Below are 24,007 nucleotides of genomic sequence, written 5' to 3'. Positions count from 1 at the left end.
CTTGGAGAAGTCATTAGGCTAGAGGTTCACATACTTTTTCCACCCTGCACTGTGAATGTTTCCATCTTATGTTCAATTAAAACATGACAACAGCTAATGTTTGTGTAGTATTATTTTAAGCAGACTGTGTTTTTCTATTGTTGTGACTTACATGACATTTAGAGCGCATTTTATGGCCAATTCATGAAAAACTCCATGTAATCCCAAAGGGTTCACATACTTTTTCTTGCAACTGTAGGATTATGATTATCCTGATATTCCTGTCATGCTTTCAGATAAAAGAACTTACAAAATTATTTGTGATGTATGGAGATAAACAAATAAGGATAGATTGTTTATGTCTAACTAATTGTGTTTCTTCTGTTGGATGTGCATCTACACCAGGGCTTTTCAACCAGTGGTACGGGTACCACCTGTGGTACATTGGCACCTGACAGGTGGTACGTGACCATCCTAGAAAAGTGGTAGCGGGGGAGGAGAATGAGCTGAACTGGTGGCAGCACCGCACAAGCCTGAGCAAGAGATGGCTGGAGCTACAGGGCTGTCAGGATTCAGTGGAAGCACCAGTATCAGCGCCAGGCTCCAGTTGGAGCTGGGCGCTAATCCTGGCGCTTCTGCTGAGCCCAGGAGAAGCGCCAATCAGCTGGAATATTGCAGCATCTCCAGGGTCTTGTGATTTACATTCAGATGCTTGACAACTGATTCATATTTATGATGGTCACAGTGTCCCATGGTTATGTGAAGTGACCAAAACCTGCTGCAACCACCCAGCAGACGGGGGGGGGGGCTGAATGAAAACCAAACAACCCCCACCCCACTCCCGCTGCTAATCCTCAACAGAAATGCTCACAACAATGAAAACCTCAGACAGAAGGAAGAGCACCACTGGGCGGGCAGGCAGGTGTCCTGCTCGGCTGTGGCTTGGGGGCACTTTTTTCAGTGCCATTGTAACTTCAAACAGTCTCTAAGTGAACTGTTTTAAGTCGAGGACTACCTGTACTTCATCACTTTTTCTCTCCCTTTTTTTGTCATCAAGTTTTTGACACCTTGCTAGGCGACTGGTGGTACTCGGATGTTGCTGTATCCTAAAAGTGGTACAATGGGTGAAAATGTTGAAAAGCCCTGATCTACACAGTCCATCGTTAACACTGCAAATGCTATTTGCATATCTTCTATATACTTTGGTTGTGTAAGTTTGAACATCATACTTATATAGATTTGAAGGATGGTCTTCCAATCAAAAGCTCATTCAGCGCTGGAGAGCTGAAATGAAGCTCTGTACATATGTGTGAATGGACAAAAGACTATTTGAGGGATCACAGCCTTTTCCTATGTAAAAAATTCATTTTAGAAAAATAACTAGCTTATTCTCTTTTAACAATACTATAGAAAAAGTAAGTATAATTCATTTCGACTCTTAGTGATCCCACCTTGACATTTAGTTATATATGTGTAGAATGTAATTTTTTTAAATGCATAAATAGAATTGGATTTTGGAGTAGGAAATTGAATATTCCTATTGATTTGAGAAACCTTACTTCTTTTTCTACACCCATTGTATTCCTCTTTGACAACAGTTGCCTTAACAGGTAGTCCAGTGAAACTAACATAATCTTTAAACAGTTTTTAATACATTTTATAAACAAAATTTCAGAATTCCCCATCTATTCTGACTGGAATATATATTAGTGGGCAAACTCATCTCATGAGAATATAAGAAAAAATAATTCCTAAATCATATCATAAGAAGCTACGATTTGTTATGATGTGACTTCATTCTTTACCTGCATTCCAGCAATTGAAGCTGTCACTGTAGTGAAGAAATGACTGCTACAAAACAGCACATTAGGTGACAGAGCTAACCACAGTCCAGATCACATATGTGCCATGCTGGACCTCTGCTTGATCACTTCGTATTTTAAATATAATGAAGGTTTCTACAGACAAAAGCACAGTTGCATTGTGGGTTCCCCTATGTCCTTCAGTGTAGCTAATCTGTACACAGAGGAGGTGGAAATCAAAGCCCTAAACTCACAGGATTTACACCCACTCACTGGTATAGATATATTGATGATACTTGGGTCAAGAATTAAAACATAGGAGGTGTAAAACTTCACCAAACACATCAATTTTGTGGACTAAAATATTAAAGTCACACGGGAAGATGTTAAATAAAACAGTCTGGCTTTTCTGAACTGTGGAGTGCACATTAAGGAAGACAGAAGCCTTAACACTGAAGTTTACAGAAAACCCCCATTCAGAGATCAGTATTTACATTTTGATTCTCACTACCCACTGGAGCACAAACTGGGAGTGATCAGTATCCTACACCACCAGGCTGAAAGTTTGCCTACCACTAAGGAGGGAAAAGAAAAAGGATTAAAATATGTCAAGGAATCCTTCAGAACTTGTGGTTACTAGGTCTTCATCATATTCAGAAAAAGATCCAGCATGAGCTCCTTCATTACAGACAAAGAAGAGAACAACAAACACAGCAAAGTTGTCATTCGATTCATTGCAAGAATATCTGAAAAGCTCAGGAGAATTTTCAACCGACATAACATACATGTACACTTTAGACCCAAGAATACAATAAGACAGAAGCTTGTCACCTAAAGGATAAAGCACCCAGATACAAACTGAGCAATGTGATATATGCAATACAGTGTAATGAGACATGTCAGATCTGTGCTTTGATGAAACAAAACAACCATTACACAAGCACATGGCACAATATAGGAGTTCAAACTCATCAGAACAAGATTCAGTGGTCCATCTGCATTTGAAAGATAAAGGTCATTCTTTTGAAGATAGTAAAGTTAATATTTTGGATAGTGAGGATCATTAGTTTGAAAGAGGTGTAATAGAGGCCATTTATGTTAACATTGAGTAGCCCTCTCTCAACAGAGTGGAAGAGATAAGACACCACCCATCTCTAGTCTACAATGCAGCCCTTGCAGCAATTCCAAGAAGATTCCACAATCAATTGCACTGTGATTCAGTGAACTTGAGGGCAAAGATAAACCCCCAAGTGCCTCAAGAGCTCTCAGGGAGAGTGCAAATGACCAGATGATTACAAACACAATCCTTCCATTCCCACCACCACCACCATCCGGTCAGAACCTATCCATCTCCTCACGATCACAACTGATGAAGCTTCTTGGATGAGAAGCAGAATGTTTTGTTCTTTTTCCTCAGGGAAAAAACAGTCCAGTTGCCTTTTGAAAAAGCATCTTTGAGATCTGTAGGCAGATAGCAAATTGGGATCTGTGATATTTAAAAAAATCCTAGTGTCTTGAAATCATACAGTAAGTTTTAGCAGAGTACAGGTAATACTTGAAAGTATTACCAAAATATTTTGAAGGCCAGGCATAATGCAGATTAGTGCAGTGGTTGAAGCCCAGGACAAAAAAGAAACAACAAATATCCAAATCTATAACTTCATAATGGAGAGCAATGAGCACTCCATATTGTATATTTAATTATATTTAAACTGCCCATCTGCTATGAATGATAGGTACCTACCAGTATGTATCTTTTTACATGGAATGTAAAAAGAATTTATGATGGATATTACAACTAAATATTTTTGTAAAGAAGTAAAGATTTTAAGATTGGGTCAGTTTTCCCAACAGTGCTTTGAATGGTCCAGTGTAAAAGAATACTTACGATTGCACTGACAGGATGGTCTTTTGACATAGACGTGTGGACATTATTACATTTACATTACTGCAAATTGCTTTAGTTTGGTCTGGAAAAAAAGAAATTAAACAAAGAGGCTTGGATTCATCTGTCACCATAAAGCATTCTTTTAATTTTTGGTAATATTGTTTTTGGCAGCATTCCTAATCTTTTCAGAAACAATTTTTTTTAACCAAGCAGTTAGTCCCCACAAAAATATAAGTTCCAAATATGCACATGGGGAAAGTTTACATATCTCAACTATTTTATAAAATCACATTTTTTAACAAATTCGTGTGGTTTAGATTTAATCTAAAACTTTGCTGATGGTCAAAAACTGTATTGATGAAATCATAAAATTTCTCACATTTATATGTGTTTAATCATTCATACCAGTACTTGCAGGTTATAAGATTAGTTTTAAAACTTACCCTTCAGTTTTGTATTTATAACTAAATAATAAATTGATAGTCCTCTTCAGTTGATTATACATTATTATTAATATAACAATTAAAAATACAGCAGCCATACAATCAATTTATAATTTAGGCTATATATTAATTATGCCTGAATTATAAAAATTGTTAACTTTTATATTCAGTTACAATTAATCCCAACTGAAATTGATAAGACTAATATCTGAATATGCATACTTACTTAGCTCAAGTTAGAGAATTAAGAAAATGTGGGGATGGACTTTTTTCTTAATTCTGTACTATTTTGGATAAAACAAATCACTTCTTATATTAAAAATATTTTTTAAATCTTAAGATATAAAAAAATCAGAGATTTTGATGAGTAAATATTTTTTTATTCATCTTACTATTAAAGATAATTCTCAGATTTTACCCATATAACCTTAACATTAAACATTCCTCTGTTAATTTCCCACATGAGGCATTAAAAAATACTTACTAAATTTATAACCTTGATGTCAATTTCCCTGTTTAGTTTGTGCTTCCATTTATTTTATCTTTTTAATAGGGATTTCACCCCAAAACATTAATGAAATACTGGTATCTGCTTTTCTGTGCATATTTTTATATGAATGAATTGAGCATTTGTTCAGCCAGAAACTTTAGAGAAAAAAATTTAATTGACTATTAAATTTTAAGTGGTTTACATTTTTAAATAGTTTGATTTTTGTAATGCTATCTGTTGCATTTTATGTTAGTGTAGCAAAATTATAATTTTAAAATTAAAATAGTTTGTTTTTAAAACCAGCTGAAACAAAGGAAAAACATTGGAGTAAATAAATAAGAATAGTGTTTGGGCTGTAGCTTAAATGCTATTCAGTGTTCACACTCTGGTTATGAAAACTTCCTTATGATTGCAGTAGTAGAGAAATGGTAAATAAATTTCAAGTTTTAAATTGGAAAGTGCAGGAACAGAATACAATTTCTAGTAAGAATGATAGCAAATTGTTAATTTAGAATAAACTAAAGAGAATGTTGCACAGTTAAATTTTAAATGTTGGAAGAGACCTAAGCCATTCACACAACATTTAACAATGTATGTGTCTGTGTGTGTGTCAGTGTGTGTGCCATGTGTGTGTTTGTGTATTCTTCAAGAGAAGTTTATTGCAGTTATTTTTTGGCTTTTTTCCTTCCTTCTGGGTTGTTGTAATCCTTTTTCCCTTGTAAGATCTTTTGGCACCGAGGCCATATGTAAGTTTTCATGTCAGCTTTAATTAAGTTGTCATTTTTTCAACAGTAGAAAAGGACTGGGACAATTAGCTATTGTTAGTTTGTGCATATTTCATGTTACCAATCATTTGTCAGTACAGACATTACTGAATTGGCTCAAAGTAATGGTATGGTGACTGACATATGTTTCAGTGACATTGACTTAGCAACTGTTCACATTAACTGACAATGTTTTCTTTTTCTTCTATGCAAATATTTGTCACTAAACTATGTATGGTCCCAGGTCCAGATGGCAGGAAGGAGTCCCTATCATATTTGAGATCCCTTTTCTGATATCTGAGTTTGAAATTATTAATTCCAAACTGACATCTCAAAGATCTAAAAGTATTGGGCCTTGTCAGATGTTAGACTTAATTATTTGCCCAATAATTTCACTGAAAGTATGTTAATATCTCACTGTACTTCAGATTGCTGTTTTCTTTTCTAATTACAGTTAAACTTTCCTACTACTTTGTTTCTTTATCTTATATAGACTTGTTTTAGAAATCTGTGAATTAGTAAAGATCCTTAGTGTTTTACATTAATAGGTTACAGTTCCAACTGATATCTTCCCTTATAATTTATTTTAATAAAAATGGTGTAATATTTATTTAATTAGTGTATGGACGTATAAGAATTAATTTGTAGCTTAAAGTGCCTAAATATTCACCATATTGCAGACAAGGAAAACAGAAGGTGGCCAGATTAGTATCTAGATTTCAAGAGAATATACTTCTGCAAGCTAAGATAAAAAGTAGGAAAGGTTCCATGGATAGAAATTCTGAAAGGAAAGTTGGGAAATTCTGAAAACTGAGATAGTTAAGGTCCAAACACTAACAGTATCAAAGAAGAAAAAAAGGGAGACTCCTGATAAGACTGGCATCAAGAAACTGTTTATAACAAAGGGAGTAGATCAGGAAATAACCTGAATCAGCAAAGATTGTGTCAGGAACGCTAAGGCTCATGGTGAGCTAAGGCTTGCTATGAATGCCAAGAGTATCATTCTTTGAATATGTGCAGAATCAAAAGAATGGAAAGGAAAGACTTGGGCCACTAATTGGGGAAAATGGCAAGAGGATGACAGGCAACATGGAAAATTCTAAACTGCTTACTTCGTATACAGTAAATAAACAGTTCCCTCTGCACTGTGGGAACAGAAGAAAATAGTTAAGGAATTAGTGAGAGATCATTTAGCTGCTTTTAAAGAATTTAAGTCACCTGAACTAGATGAATTAAATCCCAATGTGTTAAAGAAACTGGCAAATCTTTCAGAGCCAATGACTGAAATCTTTGAGAAATCCTAGAAAGAGCGGAAGTGCCAGAAGATTGGAAAAGAGCCATTGTTACTCTATTGTTTTTTTAAAAAAGTGGACCTAGAAAGCCACACCAATCAGTTTGATGACAATATCTTGGAAAATCATAGGAAAAAAATAATCAGTGTGCTTACAAACACTTAGAACGTAACAAAGAAACTAGCATGGATTTGTTAAAATGCTAGCTTTGGATAATAACTTTGTGGTGCCAGACAAATCTTACTACTTTCTTTGATAATGAGATTAGATTAGTGTACAAAGCGAATACTGTGGATGTGATGAACCTAGATCTTAGTAAGGCATTTGATGAGTTGGAAATTTTTTTTGTAAGAGCCATGGTAGCACAATGGTGAGAATACAGTATTGCAGGCTAATTCTACCCACAACCAGGAGTTCAATACTGACTGGTTCAAGGTTGACTTCCGAGGTCAGTAAAATGAAGACTCAGATTGTTGGAGACAAGCACTATAGAGCAGTATTAGTCCTATTGCTATTGTAAAGGGCCAGATCTTGCCCTTCCCACCTTCATGGGCATGTCTGCCAGGTCTACAAGCTAAGGAGTGTGGTATAAAGGGCATTGATAGGCTGCTGCCTCCAGTACACCCCAGACCTGGCCATCACCTGGATGTTGCACCTGATAATTTGTCTCTTGTCTACCTATCTTGCCTACCTATACAGACTAAGTTTGCAAGCTCTAAATAAACAGATAGATTTGGCCTTAAGCTATAATTTCTCAATGCCTGAATTACTATTTGCCTTCAAGATAGTTCAGACCCAGAAACTAAAATCATCATCATCATCATCATCAATTGTACAGTCAGCCGGATGTTCAGACTGGGTTTGGCATTTTTGTCTACCTATTGAGTGTTTACCAAGGACTGGGATAGGCAGATCTGGATGTTTGATGGTACTACAGACATCGTTGTAGGATGGAAGCAGTTCCTAGTAAGGTCACCTTTTGCAATTGACTGATGGTGAATTTGTCAATGCAAGTAGTGTTCAAGTGCTGTTCCAGTTGTTTTGGGATTGCAACCAAGCCGCCTATTACTATTGGTACTATCCTTGCTTGCCTTTACCACAGTCATTCTATTTCTACTTGTAGATCTTTGTATTTTGTTATCTTCTTCAGTTCTTTCTCTTCTATTCTGCTGTCTCCAGGCACTGCCACATCCACTATCCAGACCTTTCTTATCGACAGTTATTACGTCCAGGGTGTTATGTGGCAGGTGCCTGTCTGTTTGAATTCTAAAGTCTCAGAGCAATTTAACTTCTTCTATTTCTATGACTTTTTCTGTTTTATGGTTTCACCAGTTCCTGCTTGCAAGCAAATGATATTTCTTGCAGATCTTTCAATGCACCATTGTTGTTACTTTGTCATGCCGCTGCTTTTAGTCAGTCTGGGCAATCTTCTTGCAGCAGCTTACCTGGTGGTACACTGTTTCTTCAGCTTCTTTGAATAGGCGGCACTTACTGTCTTCTCAATTCTGGCTTTGTATGCATTTGTCCTTAAGGCTTGGTCTTGTGCAGCCAGAATTAGTCCCTCAGACTCTTTTTTCAGCTTTCCTGCTCTTGGCCATTGCCAGGCCTTGTTATCTGCTTTCTCTACTATTTTTTTATTTTTTATTTTATAATATATTTTATTATTTTTTTAACATGGTCTCCTTAGTATTCGGTAAACAGTGTGTTGTCTGAGTTTACATTTAAAAAACATTTGCTAACAATTGGTTTCTATGATCTATAATCTACATAATAGCTTTACTTGATTTTCTCTTCTTCCCATAATGTTCTCTTTTACCAACCTTAAGTTAATACAATTCTTATTGTTTTGATAGAAAACAATCGAATATAAAAAAATTCTAATATTTCCGCAAATAATAATCACATCAATATAATATTTCTTTCTTATCTAGTCATTCTGGTTGCCTCATCATAGATCCCATTTACAGTTCTTGTTTACATTTGTTTTCCCCACAATATTCAAGACATTCTTACTGGTTAAGATTTTCTCAAAGTTAATTAGATATTTGATTTTATTTTTTCTCATGTAAACCATCCCATAACCTTTACCTTACTTAAGGAATAAATAAGACTAAAAAAAGAGAAAAAAGAACAAGAGCAAAGAGGGATAAAAAGATAGTATACTATTGAAAGTCCAGGTTTCCCCTAAGCTAATACATATTTATTTCCAAAATCTTTCCATTCTTTTTTACCATAATTAAGAATATAATTAATCTTTAAATATTTAATAAATCTAGTCATCTGGTCTTTTAACTCATATTCAAAACAATTTTTTTCAATCCATTGTAATTTTCTTAAAATCAATCACATTTAAATATCTAAAATATGTCCTTATATATACGCCATTCTAACTCATATTACTCATATCAAGAAATAAGAGAAGAAAGAGAGAGTACTATGTTATTTGAGGGACTCCTCCCTCTTAAAGTAAAATTCATATCCAAAATCTTTCTATTACTTTAACCATATCCAAACAGGTATTTCTTTTTTAAATATTCTCTCTGATAAGTTCCATCATCTATTTTCTTAATTTTCACTTTGGCCTTCTTTTGCCCAATATCTTTAATCAATATATTCTGCTGAATAAAAGAGTCTTTCCATATTCTTGTAGGTGTCACTGTAGATATAAAAAATAAGCCAAGTATAATATCTTTGTAAGAGGCATTTGCTCTTTCATCTTTGTTGAAAATCTTTTTCTTTTTCTCTCTGTATCTCTTATCATTTTTTGTCTCTCCAGTTCTAATGGTGTTCCTGACGTCTCTGTAATCCATTTTGACCAGTCTTTTTTTCTTATCCTCATATTTGTCTTGTGGTCTTAAAGTATAAGTTGCCTTTTCCAAAACCAATATTTCTTGGAAAAAATTTTCCACTTGGGTTAAATCACACTTCTTTGTTGTATTAAGTTCCATCTTTGAGTCTCTATCCTTGAATTTGTGTTCAGTTATCTGTTTTATCTGCTGTTTCTCTATTGTTATTTCCTGGGATTTTTTTGTTGTAAAGTTGAATTGGAGATGAATTGGTTTATGTTTCCAAAGTTATTTTGGATTTCTTTGTGGTTTCAAGTCATTGTTGTTTGAATTAGTTGCAGCATCTCATATGTCTCCCCTTGAAAGGTATTTATTTTTTCTTGATAAGTTCTTTCTGCAAGTCTCTGATTTGTGGTCAAGAATTGAAGTTTTCTTTTCTCTGCAAATAGCTTAAGAGTCACAGTTTAGTAGATATTTATAATCCAAAAAGGTTCAAAAAGGCCTCCTGAAGTTTATAATCCTCTCTTTGTCTGCAACCCAAATTGTTTTCTTTTTTGTCACAGCTGTTCTCTATTATTATAGCTTTGAAGGTCACAAGCACAGATTAGTTTTTTTCAGATTTTGCCAAGTCCTGTATAAAAGCCATAGCTGTCATAGTCTTTATCTATCACTAGATGTCAGCACCAGTTTATTTTTCAAATTATCAAAATAGAAAATTGCCTTTAAAATGAGAATCTTAACCATTCAACAATTTCAAACTTATCCAAATTTAGGTTCTATATTCATTTCATTTCTGTATGTTTTGGTCCTCCATAAAAGGTTTAATTCGCTACTTCCATTATTTATTTATTTATTTTTGGGACTTACATGCTGCCCTATCTCCCGAAGGACTCAGGGCAGCTAACAACAATAAAAAATACAATAATACAAAAGTTAAAAAAGGATTAAACTAGCAGCCCCAATAATAAAATTAAAAACATTTTAAAAATCCCTGTCGTCAGTCCAGGTCAGCCTGATGGAAAAGGAATGTTTTAAGGCCGTGGCGAAAAAACCGGAGATCCGGGGCCATCCAGAGCTCAAGGGGAAGTTGGTTCCACAGCGCTGGTGCTCCCACAGAGAAGGCCCTCCCCCTGGGGGTCGCCAGCCGACATTGTCTAGCCGACAGCACGCTGAGGAGGCCCTCCCTGTGTGAGCACACTGGGCGATGGGAAGTCGTTCCCGGCAGCAGATGGTCCTGCAAATATCCCAGGCCTAGGCCATGTAGGGCTTTAAAGGTAAGTACCAGCACCTTAAATCTCACCTGGAGGACAACTGGTAACCAATGCAGCTCACGCAGGAGTGGTGTAATATGGGAGTATCGGGATGCTCCCATCACTACCCGCGCGGCCGCATTCTGCACTAGCTGGAGCCTCCAGGTGGTCTTCAAGGACAGCCCCATGTAAAGAGCATTGCAGTAATCTATACGGGAGGTAACGAGTGCGTGAGTGACCATACGTAGGGCATCTCGGTCCAAATGGCGCAACTGGCGCACCAGGCGAACCTGGGCAAATGCCCCCCTGGCCACGCCTCCTATATGATCTTCAAAACTGAGTCGTGTATCCAGGAGGATGCCTAAGTTGCGTGCCCTATCAATGGGAGGTAACACCTCTCCTCCCATAACCAAAGATGGAACCTCTTGGACTAAACGAGATGCCGGTACGTAAAGCCACTCAGTCTTGGCCGGGTTGAGCTGGAGCCTGTTCTTCCCCATCCAGATCCGTACCGCTTCCAGGCAACGGGACATCACGTCGAGGACATCACTGGGTTGGTTCGGGGTGAAAAGCTGGGTATCATCAGCATATTGATGATACCTTACCCCGAAACCACGAATGATCTCACCCAGTGGCTTCATATAGATGTTGAACAGGAGGGGCAAGAGGACTGATCCCTGAGGCACCCCACAACTAAGGAGCCTTGGGGTTGACCTCTGCCCTCCTGTCAACACCGTCTGTGAACGGCCCGAGAGGTAGGAGGAGAACCACCGTAAAATGGTGCCTCTCACTCCCAACCCCTCAAGACATCGCAGCAAGATACCATGGTCGATGGTATCAAAAGCCACTGAGAGATCTAATAGGACCAGGACAGAGGAATAACCCCTATCTCGGGCCCGGCAGAGATCATCCACCAGCACGACCAATGCCGTCTCCATGCTGTACCCGGGCCTGAAACCCGATTGGTACGGGTCCAGATACTCAATTTCCTCCAGGACCAAAGGGAGCTGCCGTGCCACCACGCTCTCAACAACCTTCGCAAGGAAGCGAAGGTTGGAGACAGTATGAAAGTTATTTAAAATAGCTGGATCCAAGGCAGGTTTCTTGAGGAGGGGCCTCACCACCGCCTCCTTCAAGGCGGCAGGGAAGCACCCCTCACTCAAGGAAGCATTAATAACTGCCAGGAGCCAGCCTCGTGTAACCTCCCGAGCCGCATAAACCAGCCAGGAGGGACACGGGTTCAACAAACACGTGGTGGCACTTAATATCCCCATGATCCTGTCCACTTCATCCGGAGTCACAGGATCAAACTCCTCCCAAATGTTATCGGCCCAACCCATCACTTCCCCCTCGTCAGACACTGCCCAGTCGGAGTCCAGACCAGACCGAATCTGAGCGATTTTATCCACCAGATACTGACTAAACTCCTCAGCCCATCCCCGCAAGGGGTCCTCCCCCATCCCCTGATTTAAAAGGGAATGGGTCACCCTAAACAGGGCGGCCGGGCGGTTATCTGCGGACGCAATGAGGGTGGCGAAGTGAGCACGCTTCGCCACCTCCATTGCCACAAGGTAAGATCTAGAAAAGGATCTTAACTGTGTTCAGTCACACTCGGACCGACTGGACCTCCAAATGCTCTCTAGGCCCCTCCCTTAGTAAAAGGGTGGGGCAAAAATCCCCTTCCTTCACATTAGGAGGTTTTTTTTGCTTCTTGGGAATTTTCCCCCCAGGAAAGTTAATAAGTAGGATAGAGAAAGTTGATGATCTTACCCAGATTCAAACAAACTGTTTACAATCAGCTTAAAATAGTGCTTTATGACTTCGGTTGCTTACAGCTTGGGCTAGACTGAAGTTAGGCTAGCCTTTCTCCTGTTGGTTTCTAGAAGGCTTCTGCTGGACCAATCAGGTTGACCGCCATCCATGGTCTGCGGGACTTCCTTCCTTCTTTGCCATGTCTTCAGGGCAGCTTCTGGCCTATTTAGGGGCCCCTAACAGGAAGAAATTCAGCCAAAGGGCACGGAGCCCCGAAATCCCTTGGCTGCTGCGCTACTGCACAAGACTGGAAGTCCTCTGGTATTTTTTTTAATGTACTGGCCATGTGATGCTTTGTCTTCTCATGCCTCCATTCTGTTTTTCTTGGAGGCCAGTTTGATCTCTCCAGTAGTCAGTGTATTAACTTCAGTGTATTAACTTCAGTGCATCTTCTTCATTGTCTTTCAGATATTCTTCCAAAGCCATTTTTTCTTCTTCAACCATCTGATATACTTGCAACATTCCACACCCACCTATTTGCCTTGGTAGATAGATTCTGTCAATGTTGCTGCGAGGATGGACATGATTCATTGTTATTTTTCTTGTCTTCTTCTCCATTGCTTTTCATTCTGCTTGAGTCCACTATTCCAGCTGTTTATGTAATGACAGGAATTGCCCAGGAGTTGATTGCCTTGATGGTATTTGCTCCATTGAGTTTGGATGTTAAGCTCTTTTTCACATATTCCCCTCTAACCTTTTTCTTGACTTCAGTGTGCTTGATGTTGTCAGCTTAAAATATACCCAGGTATTTGTAGTAATCATATTCATCAGACTCTTTTTTTAAAGTATGTTTTATTAATTTTTTAACATAATCACCTTAATATTCAGTAGACTGTGTTGTCTGGGTTTTCATTTAACAGACATTCAGTAACAACTAAATTCTATAATCTATAATCCACATGATAACTTTACTTGATTTCCTCTTTTCCCCATAGTGTTCTCTTTTACCAACCTTAAGTTAATACAATTTTTATTGTTTTAGTAAATGATAATTAAATATAAAAGTTTACTAATATTTCTACAAATAATAATCACATCAATATAATATTCCTTTTCTATCTAGTCATTCTGGTTGTCTCATCATATATGTGGGTTTACAGTTCTTGTTTACATTTGTTTTTCCCACAATGTTCTAAACATTTTTACTGGTTAAGGTTTTCTCAGAGTTAATTACATTTAATTTAAATTATTTTTCTCATGTAAACCAACTGTATACTTTTACCTTTCTTAAGGAATAAATAAGACTAAAAAGAGAAAGAAGAAGAATAAAATAAAAAGATAGTATGCTACTTAAAATCCCTATTTCCTATAAGCTAACGTATATTTATTTCAATTTTTTTTGTTCTTTTTACCATAATTGAAAATGTATTTAATCTTGAGCTCTTAGTCAAAACATTTTTAATCCATTTATGATTTTCTTAAAGTCAATCACCTTTAGATATCTAAAGCATTTCCTTTATATAAGCCATTCCAACTCTTTTATATTACTCATTTCCAAAAATAAAAGAAAAAGGAGAAAGAAAAAGAAAGTATTATGTTACTTGAGGAGCTCTTCCCTCTTAAAGTCAAATTCACATCCAAAAGTTTTCCGTTTCTTTAACCATTCTCAAATAGGAGTTTCTTTTCTGAATATTCTCTCTGATAGGCTCCCTCATCTATTTTCTTAATTTTCAATTTAGCCTTTTTCTTTTGCCCAATGTCTTTCTTAATCAATATGTTCTGCTGAGTCAAAGAATCTTTCCATATTCTTATAGGTGTTACTGTAGATATAAAAATAAGTCAAGTACAGTATCTTTGTTAGAGGCATTTGCCCACTCATTTTTGTTGAAAATCTTTTTCCTTCTTTTTCTCTCTGCTTCTCTTGTAATTTTTTGTCCCTCCAGTTCTAGTGTTTTCTCTGGCATCTCTGCAGTCCACTTTATCCAGTCTTTTTTCTTATCCTCAAGTTTATTTTGTGGTATTGAAATATAGATTGTCTTTTCCAAATCCAGTATTTCTTGTAAGTTTTTTTCCACTTGGATTAACTCATACGTCTTTGCTTTGTAGGCTTCCATCTTTAAGTCTCTATCCTCAGATTTGTATTCAGTTATCTGTTTTATCTATTGCTTCTCTGTTGTATTTTCCTAAAATTTTTTGTTGTAAAGTTGAATTGGAGATGAGTTGGTTTATATTTTCCATGTTATTTTGGATTTTTTTGTGGTTTGAAAAGTACTTATTTATTCTTGGTAAGTTCTTTCTTGTTGTTAGCTGCGAAGTCGTGTCCGACCCATCGCGACCTTATGGACAACGTTCCTCCAGGCCTTCCTGTCCTCTACCATCTTGTGGAGTCCATTTAAGCTCACGCCTACTGCTTCAGTGACTCCATCCAGCCACCTCATTCTCTGACGTCCCCTTCTTCTATTGCCCTCGATCTTTCCCAGCATTAGGCTCTTCTCCAGTGAGTCCTTCCTTCTCATTAGGTGGCCAAAGTATTTGAGTTTCAACTTCAGGATCTGGCCTTCTAAAGAGCAGTCAGGGTTGATTTTCTCTAGGACTGACCAGTTTGATTGCCTTGCAGTCCAAGGGATTCGCAGGAGTCTTCTCCAACACCATAGTTCAAAGGCCTCAATTCTTTGGCGCTCAGCCTTTCTTATGGTCCAACTTTCACTGCCATACATTGCAACTGGGAAGACCATAGCCTTGACTATACGCACTTTTGTTGACAGGGTGATGTCTCTGCTTTTTAGTGTGCTGTCTAAATTTGCCATGTCTTTCCTCCCGAGGAGCAAGCGTCTTTTAATTTCTTGGCTACAGTCCCCATCTGCGGTGATCTTGGAGCCGAGGAAAATAAAATCTGTCACTACCTCCATTTCTTCCCAATCTATTTGCCAGGAATTGAGAGGGCCGGATGCCATGATCTTGGTTTTCTTAAGTTCTTTCTATAATCTCTTTATTTTCCATGATGACCAAGAATCCAAATCCCCCCCTCTGGAAATAGCTTTGAGCTCAGAGTTAAATAGATACTTATAATCCAGAGAATTCAAAAAAGTTCTTTTTTTTGTTCCCTAAGGTTTGTAGGTCTCACTTTATCTGCAGCCCAGATTGTTTTCTTTTTTGTTATAGCTGTTCTCTATTATTAAAGTTTTGAAGGTCACAGGTAGAGATTAGTTTTTTCCAGATTTTACCAAGTCTTACATGAAAGCCATAGCTGTCATAGTCTTTATCCACCAGTAGATGTCAGCACTGGGTTATTTTTCAGATTTTGGTCCTCCATAAAAGGTTTAATTTGCTGCTTCCATTAGCAAAAGGGTGGGGCAAAAATCCCCCTCCTTTTGGAGGTTTTTTTGCTTCTTGGATTTTTTTTCCCCTTCAGGAAAGTTAATAGGCAGGATAGAGAAAATTGATGTTCTTACCCAGATTCAAACATGCTGTTTACGATCAGCTTAAAATAGTGCTTTTAACTTCGGTTGCTTACAGCTTGGGCTAGACCACAGGTTGGCAACCCACAACTCTGGAGCCGCATGTGGCTCTTTCAGCCTTCTACTGTGGCTCCCAGTCCTCTGCCATTTGGAGAGAGAGAGAGAGAGAGAGGGAGAGGGAGGCATTTGCACTTCCCTTCTCTCTCTCTCCCCCTCTCCCTCCAATCTTCTGCTCACCTGGCCAGCAGGTGCCCCGCCCCCTGGGAGAAGCACAGGCAGGAAGTCCCTTTCCCAGGTTGGCCCCGTCCAAGGTGCACATGGCCAGGGAGCTGCGCAGGGCAGCCCCAGGATCCCCCCGGGAAGCGGCCCACTGGAGCCTCCGCTGAGCAGGCCAGCCCTCCTGCAAGCTGCGGCCCCGAGGGAGCGCAGCCCCTGTGATACCCAGCCAGCGCAAACATTGGCCCCGCTGGCCGGGAAGGCATGCCGGAGTCCCAGCTGCCTGGAAGGAAGAGGGAGATGCAGCAAGAGCAGGAGAGGAGTGCTGATTTAAAGCCAGCCCAATCAGAATGTCTGCAGTGTGTCAGCTTGTCGGAGAAGAGTGTGAAGTGAGCAGAAGATCGGAGAGAGAAAGAGAGAGAGAGACTTGGCTGGATTCTCATCCCAACCCCCAAACTCATATGTGAGTGGATTTTTTTGGGGGGAGGGATCAAAAGGATCCCAGATTCGAGACAGGAAGAGAGTTTTGGGAGGGAATGGAAGGAGGTGTGTGAGCCCACACAGCCTGGGACTCAACAGACATACCCAGGCCAAATGCAGGGAAGCTCTGAAGCCCTCAGATCCTTCCCAAAACAAAACGAAGGCAATTGATTGGTGGACGATGAACAGATGGAGGTCTGAGGGAAAAAAGGGGATTTTACCCAGGCTGTTTTCACGCGAAAACTCCAGAACTGGCTCTGCTGCTTCTATGCCTCTGTGGGTTTAATCTCAGTCCAGTTCCGCTCTGGGAGAAACAAAGTCCCAATAGTTTCTTTCGCTCTTGAAACTGTCCCAGCCTCATCCTGGCTGACCCCGGGAGCCCCAGACAAAGAAACTCAGGGGGGGAGCAAAGCCCCTGAGTGGCAAGAGGGGTTCTGAGATGACCACTGCCCATCCACCTCCACTCCCCAGGGGTCACATCAATAAAAATACCACAATTGATGAAGGTGCAAGCTGAAGGTTGCAAGGACAAACTTTGCAGAATGCTGGAAGAAAGAATGCTATGCCTTCCATAATACTGTGTTGATTCACAGATATCTTTTTAAAAAATAATAATAATAATTAATAATAATAATAATAATAATAATAATAATAATAATAATAATAATAATAAAACACTGTTTTAAATACATGAGAGAAAGAAAGAAAATTAAAGAAAAAGAAAAGCTTGATTGGTTCAAGCCAAGGCCCATCTTTCTCCTAATTTTCTCCTGCATTTCAATCACTTTTCAAAAAGTTTTATTTGGAGAAATAAAATTTCTCCTTTTCACTTTCCCTTTTTTGCCTTTGTGACCCATAATATACACAAATAAGCAAGATCAGCAGAAGATTCAAGGGGGAAAAGTGCAAAACCCAACAATTTTAGGCAGCATCAACACAAAGAGACATTTTTAAGGAAAGAGCAAAGGACCCCAATGAGGGGCAGCCATTTGCTCCCCATCACTGCCAGAATTCCCTGAAGGAAGAGCTCTCCCCGACTGAAGACTGAACGCTTCGAAACAATTTCTTCCAAGCAGGAACTTTTATTAAGAGTAGGTGATAGCAGGCATAATAGACAGGATCTGAGATTTCCCATGCAACGCAGTAAATTATAGTATCCCCAGGCAGGACCCCACCCCATAGATCGACCGCCCGATGTGGGATAGCCAATTCCCAAGTGTTAAATCTGTTGTGTGAACCGGGAAGATAACATCAGCCCGTCTCCAGCTCATTCAGCGAGGGTTGGCGGCTTCTTCACACCTTTCTCTGAGAGCATAGACATAAACCAGGCACTGAGGTTACATTCCTTACTTCCTTCTTTGTTCTTAACTGACAGTTTAAAAGATAAGAGTTCAGAGAGAGAGATAACGCAGGAAACAGGATACAGACCCCATAAATAAAATAAAGGATTACATTGTAGAGAATGGAGGAAGTGAAAGTAATAGCCCTGCAGGCACATCCCCACTCCCCCTTGGAAGTATGGCAAAACCCAGGAAAGGTGGAATGAAATAGAAATGAAATGAAATAAAATAGGAATGGGTTTTAACACTATTGCATATAAGCAAATAAAATACTGAACTTTTGAGCTATGTAGCAGGGCCTGACAGTTATAGACCATAATTTTTCTTCATAAATTGTAGCAATATTTGATGGATGGTGCCACTACCTGATGAACCATATTCAACAGGTTATTTGCTGAGTCTGTATTCACATGGAGGAAAATATGAAGTGGGGATTTCAGAGCTCTAGCCTGCCCTTAGTACTCTTTATCATCTACATAAAGGATTTATGGGGGACAAAAGAATAAAAGTGATGTTCATAAAATTTGGCTGGCACAAAGCAGGGGAAGGTAGAGTATTAATATTTCAGAAGACAACTTAAGATCTTGATAGGTTTGAAATGTACCCCTCCAATAAAATATTGTTCAGGGAGAGAAATGTAAAGTTCTGAACTTAGGCAGGAAAAGCCAATATCCACCTTAGCAGTAATACTTGCAAGAAGGATCTGGGAGTTTTTGTAGACCACAGATTAAACATTAGCCTGTAATGTGCTATAATGCCAAAAGAACCAATGCAGTTTTGAATTGAATCAGCAGCAGCATAAAGATAATCCTCTGTTATATCCATTTATTTTGCAATTGTTAAAAGTTATGACAGCACTGGACAAGGGGAATTTTCAATCAGTCCTTGACCTTGTGGTCATCAAGCATTCTGCTGTCACATGATTGTCATTTGTGATTTTCCTTGCCAGCTTCACACAAGCAAAGTCAATGGGGAAGCTGGTAAGAGGTTATAAGTTGCCCTTGTTCCCTCCACTTTTTCTCCCAATGAGTTTCTAGGTGGTAGGTGGATCATATATTCTGTGGCAGCTGCCTGTACATTTTTGCCCATATGTAACCCCAACCACATGCCTACCTGCATTTGCACCCACTCGTAGCTCCATTTCTGGAGGGTTTCAGTAAAAGATTAGACAGCTTTTTGTCCATGTTGATATGAGGCTTCCTGGACTAAATGACCTCCAAGTCATTTCCAACCCTATGATTCTATTAATTCTGCTTTTAATGCAAATCAACTTACTTTTATATGTTCCCTGTTGCAATTTTTTTTAAAAAAATGGATCAATATAATACGAACAATACTGCACAAATTCTCAGCTTTCACATGCAATTGTTTTGTCAATAGTTTTATAAAATATAAGCAAAGATTAATTATGCTGTTTATTGTAACATTTGGTTCATGCGGAATCCCTAAATTCACAGCTGACTGAATCCATGGAAGAATTACTTTATACCCTTGATCTGTAAAGCTGAGCTAGTTAGTTTTTGAACTGCTTGGAGAATCCCATTTCTACATTTATGTAATATAAATAATAATGTGTTTATAAAAAAGGATCTTTGATTTTTAACTCATTTATTTAGAATATTTCTAATTATGTTTTTCCACAGATATCTGAATATTAAATTAGGACAAAGTATTATGTGAATTTATTTTTTTTAAATATAGCATTGCCATTCAGTATACCTTCAATTTCCACTAGTTGTGTGCCAGTAGTTGTACCATAAACATATGTGTATTAATCATGCCAAGTAATGTGCTGGTTTGCATAAACTAATATATGTTTGTGAGGATATTTGTTTTTTAAAAACAATGGCATAATAACAACTGGCATTTAAATGGATGCTTATACTTTATTAAAGGCTATTCTATTATATTGTGTACTGAGAATCAGCTTGAATACTATAGTATATATAGAAATTCTACAGATTCTACTCTGTTGATTGCAATGACATGTTAATTGACTGCTATGTAGATTTTAATAAGATGACAAAGACAAGAAGGTTTATGTTTTTAAAAATGAACTAAAGAAAACTAAGTGTTAGTCAAGTGCAGTTTTAGTGTTCAGGAATGCTATCTAACAGATGTTTATAATTTTTGTAGATAATAGCTCTAGCAGATGCAGCTGAAGAAAACCAAGCCATTATGTTCCAGGCATTCACAAAATTAAAAAGTGCCACCCAGCTGGTAATTCTGCTGATTAGTCTATGGCAAAAACTGAGTGTTGACCAAGTTGCTATTCTGGAAGCTACATTTCTGCCATTAACACAGAATACTCAAGAATTGGTAAGAAAGTACTAAATTTATTTTTAAACCACAAAAAGAGTGGTTTTTAATTCAATTTTCTTTCCTGCATGGAATTTTGACTTAATGTTCTATTTAACTCAAGAGTGGCTTTTTTGTTACTGAAGGGCAGTGAGCTGCTTCAGCCAACACATTTGGAGTGCATTATTAAAGAGCAACAAAAACAAATTCAGAACATACTGTTTCTTCCTTTGTATTCACTTTCATTGATATGTAAAGCTTTCATTCCTTTGCAGTGTTTATGCTTAATGGGAAAACCTCTTGATTTCAGGGAACATGTCTATTTTGAAAAGCCAGAGTCACATAGATGAAGAAGCGTAAAGAAAGAACTGCAGAAACATGTAGACAAGACTTTTCAATATATAGTATTTTCATCCTACTTTCAGGACTATAGAGCAGGGGTGTCAAACTCAATTTCATTGAGGGCCGCATCAGCATTGCGGTTGCCCTCAGGGGGCCGGGTGGGTATGGCCAGGGTGGGCGTGGCCTACTGGGTGGTCGTGGCTAGAGTGCGTATGGCCTACTGGGTGGTCGTGGCCAGCTCTACATCATTCACATCAAGGGTGCCTATGGGGGCACGGGCAGGAGTGGGACAGATCTGTGGGTCTCTGGCAGAAGGAGGGTCTCTGGGCCAGGGCCAAGGCAGTGGGGGCCGTTCCCTCACTGTTTCCAGGATGGCTTCGCAGGCCACATGAAACCACTTCGTGGGCCGGATCTGGCCCCTGGGGCCTTGTGTTTGACATGTCTGCTATAGAGAGTTTTTGTTAATCTATAAAAGCATTATTAATTAGCTTACCCACTTTCACTCACATCACTACAAAACTGGCTTGGTACAGCAGCCAAATTAGGAAAGACAGAAACACTCTACAGATAATAGTTCTGTACATTAATTGGGGTCTTCCAACCAATTCTCTGTCCAAGCTTTTGTGTGTGTGTGTGTGTGTGTGTGTGTGTGTGTGTGTGTGTGTGTGTGTGTGTGTGATGTCAGCAGTTTTTTATCACCTCAGCTGTCATTTCCTTCATGGTCATTGACTGTTGCTATATAGATAGACCTTACTTAAAATCACAGACATACTGAAAAAATACCTTTGTGATCGAAGTATGCATTTACAACCTTTACGGCATCCGTGTCTCTAACTTCTTTGCCATTTTAGTCATAGCATTTGTTGTCCTGTGTCTCACTGTTCCCACCCCCCAGCAAAGAGATTGCTGAAAACATGCAATCTTTTCCTCACCTGCTTTTCTCCACAGTTCAGTGCTTCCCCAAAAGGCACTAATTGCAAGTTAACAAGCTCAGCTTTTTGACCTTAATTAGTAGTTTGCAACGGCTACCTAGAGCTGACAAGACTTTAATCATTTTCACACTTCAACTTTTGATGCTTCCTGAGTTGCTTGTGACCTGGAACTGTGAGTGCACTAGGCAAACAGCTTGCAATAGTATTTTCCTTTCAATGAGTATTTCCAGTTGTATAGTCTCTTTTCCTCCAATGAAAGTAAGTACAAACATTAATTCTCTTCTTACTAATTTTCCCATTGTTAGAATGAGCATGCCAAGGACTGGGGAGTGGGAGAAAAGGAAAGCTAAAGTAAAATCATAAGTACAGTTGCAGTGATGTGATTTTTCTACTTAGCAAGCACACCACATACAAACAAGTTGCCATTCTCAGTTGTCATTTAGTGTCATTTAGTATGATGATTACCAGTAGCTTGTCAAATAAAATTTGCTGCTTGGAGACCATTTTCATTCCTTCAATTCAAAAGATGCAATTATTTGGGATGTAATTGAAGGAACATTTTAGAAATTTGTATGGGAGTTTATTTATTTACAAGACTCCTGCCATATATAATAATTCCAGATGGGTCAAAGTATCATTAAAATGTAGTTAAACATGAAAGTACCTTTCACCAGACCAATATTCTACAACTCAGCTCCATCCTAGCCCAATGCTTGGGACAAGAGCCAGTTTTTCATGGCTTTTGAAAAGCTCCTTCAGATCTCAGGTGGGAGGCTGTTCCAAAGACTAGGGTTATCACCAAGAAAATGGGTGATATGGAGTGGCTGGGTTGGTCACTGAGAATGCAAATGAGAGAGAGATGTGGAACAGTAGACTTGAAACAAATGCTGTATAGTACATAAACCTTTAAACCAAAGAAAAAGAAAATGGAAAAAACATATATGGAAAATATAAGATTGCAGATATTAACTAAGTAATTAGGAAATTTTTAAAACAGTGATTGTGGTTTAACAGAACAACAGAGTTGGAAGGGACCTTGGAGGTATTCTAGTCCAACCCTCTGCTCAAGCAGGAAACCCTATACCATTTCAGAGAAGTAGCTGTCCAATCTCTTCTTAAAAGCCTCCAGTGATGGGGCACCCACAACTTCTGAAGGCAACTGAATGAATGAACCTTTATTGTCAAAGTACAACCATGTATACATTGAGATTGGCTGAGCCTCCCTTTGTGCCCCCCCAACTCACAGTGACAACAAACCCACCATCTTGTTACACCATGTGAGCTAATTGCACAACATGCAGAATGGTGTTGAAAGCCGAGCTATAATCAATGAAAATCATCCTGACATAGCTTCCAGATAGCTTGCTACAGACTGTAGAGCAGTAGCTATGGCATCATCTGTCGACCTGTTCCCCCTGTAGGCAAATTGATGTTTGTTGAAGTCCAGTGGGAGGCATGTCCTAAGATGTTGGAGAACCAGTCTTTCAAAGCATTTCATCACTACAGATGTTAATGCAACAGGTCTGTAGTCACTCAGGCACTCGACTGCTGTTTTCTTCGGGACTGGGACAATGGTAGCTGCTTTCAAGCATGATGGTACACAGGCCATTTGCAAGGAGATGTTAAAGATCCTTGTCAGGACCCCTGCTAATTGGTCGACACACTGATTTCACTGATTAATTGTTCTCACTGTTAGGAAATTTCTCCTTAGTTCTAGATTGCATCTCTCCTTGATTACTTTCAATCCATTGTTTCTTGTCTTGCTTTCAGGTGCTTTGGAAAATAGGTTGATCCCCTCTTCTTTTGGCAGCCCCTCAAATATTGGAAGGGACGCGGTGGCTCAGTGGGTTAGGACGCTGAGCCTGTCGATCAGAAGGTCGGCAGTTTGGCGGGTCGAATCCCGAGTGCCGTGTAACAGAGTGAGCGCCTGTTACTCGTCCCAGCTTCTGCCAACCTAGCAGTTCGAAAGCACGTAAAAATGCAAGTAGAAAAATAGGGACCACTACAGTGGGAAGGTAACAGCGTTCCGTGCCCCTTTGGCGTCTAGTCATGCCGGCCACATGACCACGGAGATGTCCTTGGACAAGCACTGGCTCTTCGGCTTTGAAACGGAGATGAGCACCGGCCCCTAGAGTCTGAAACGACTAGCACGCATGTGCAGGGGAACCTTTACCTTTACCTTTTACAAATATTGGAACACTGCTCTCATGTCACCCCTAGTCCTTCTTTTCATTAAAGTAGACATACACAATTCCAGCAACTGTTCTTCATATGTTTTAGCCTCCAGTCCCCTAGTTTTAACTCTCTTGTTTCTCTTTCTCAAAAATACCCAGGGATTCCCAAATTTGCACCTTGTTTAAGGAACTGCTTTATGACTTTTTAAAACATGTGAAGATTTATCTGAATCTGAAAGTTGGAAGAATATTATTCTCTTTTTGGAAACGGAAAGTTAAAAATAATGATTTCCATAAGTACAAAGGATTAGTTTTACTAAG

General features: G+C 38.9%; 1 protein-coding gene across 1 annotated transcript in view; it reads left to right on the top strand.

Moving 5' to 3' along the window:
* BBS9 (Bardet-Biedl syndrome 9) overlaps window positions 1–24,007 on the top strand; it is a 245,832-nt gene that overhangs the window by 114,060 nt on the left and 107,765 nt on the right. The window contains exon 19 of the mRNA XM_081343253.1: window positions 20,077–20,259. Within this exon, the coding sequence (XP_081199379.1) occupies window positions 20,077–20,259 (183 nt within the window). The remainder of the gene's footprint in view (window positions 1–20,076; window positions 20,260–24,007) is intronic.

Source organism: Vipera berus (assembly GCF_964194415.1).
Source record: "Vipera berus genome assembly, chromosome: Z".
NCBI classification, from domain to species: domain Eukaryota; kingdom Metazoa; phylum Chordata; class Lepidosauria; order Squamata; family Viperidae; genus Vipera; species Vipera berus.
This window is presented reverse-complemented; position numbering and strand designations above follow the sequence as displayed.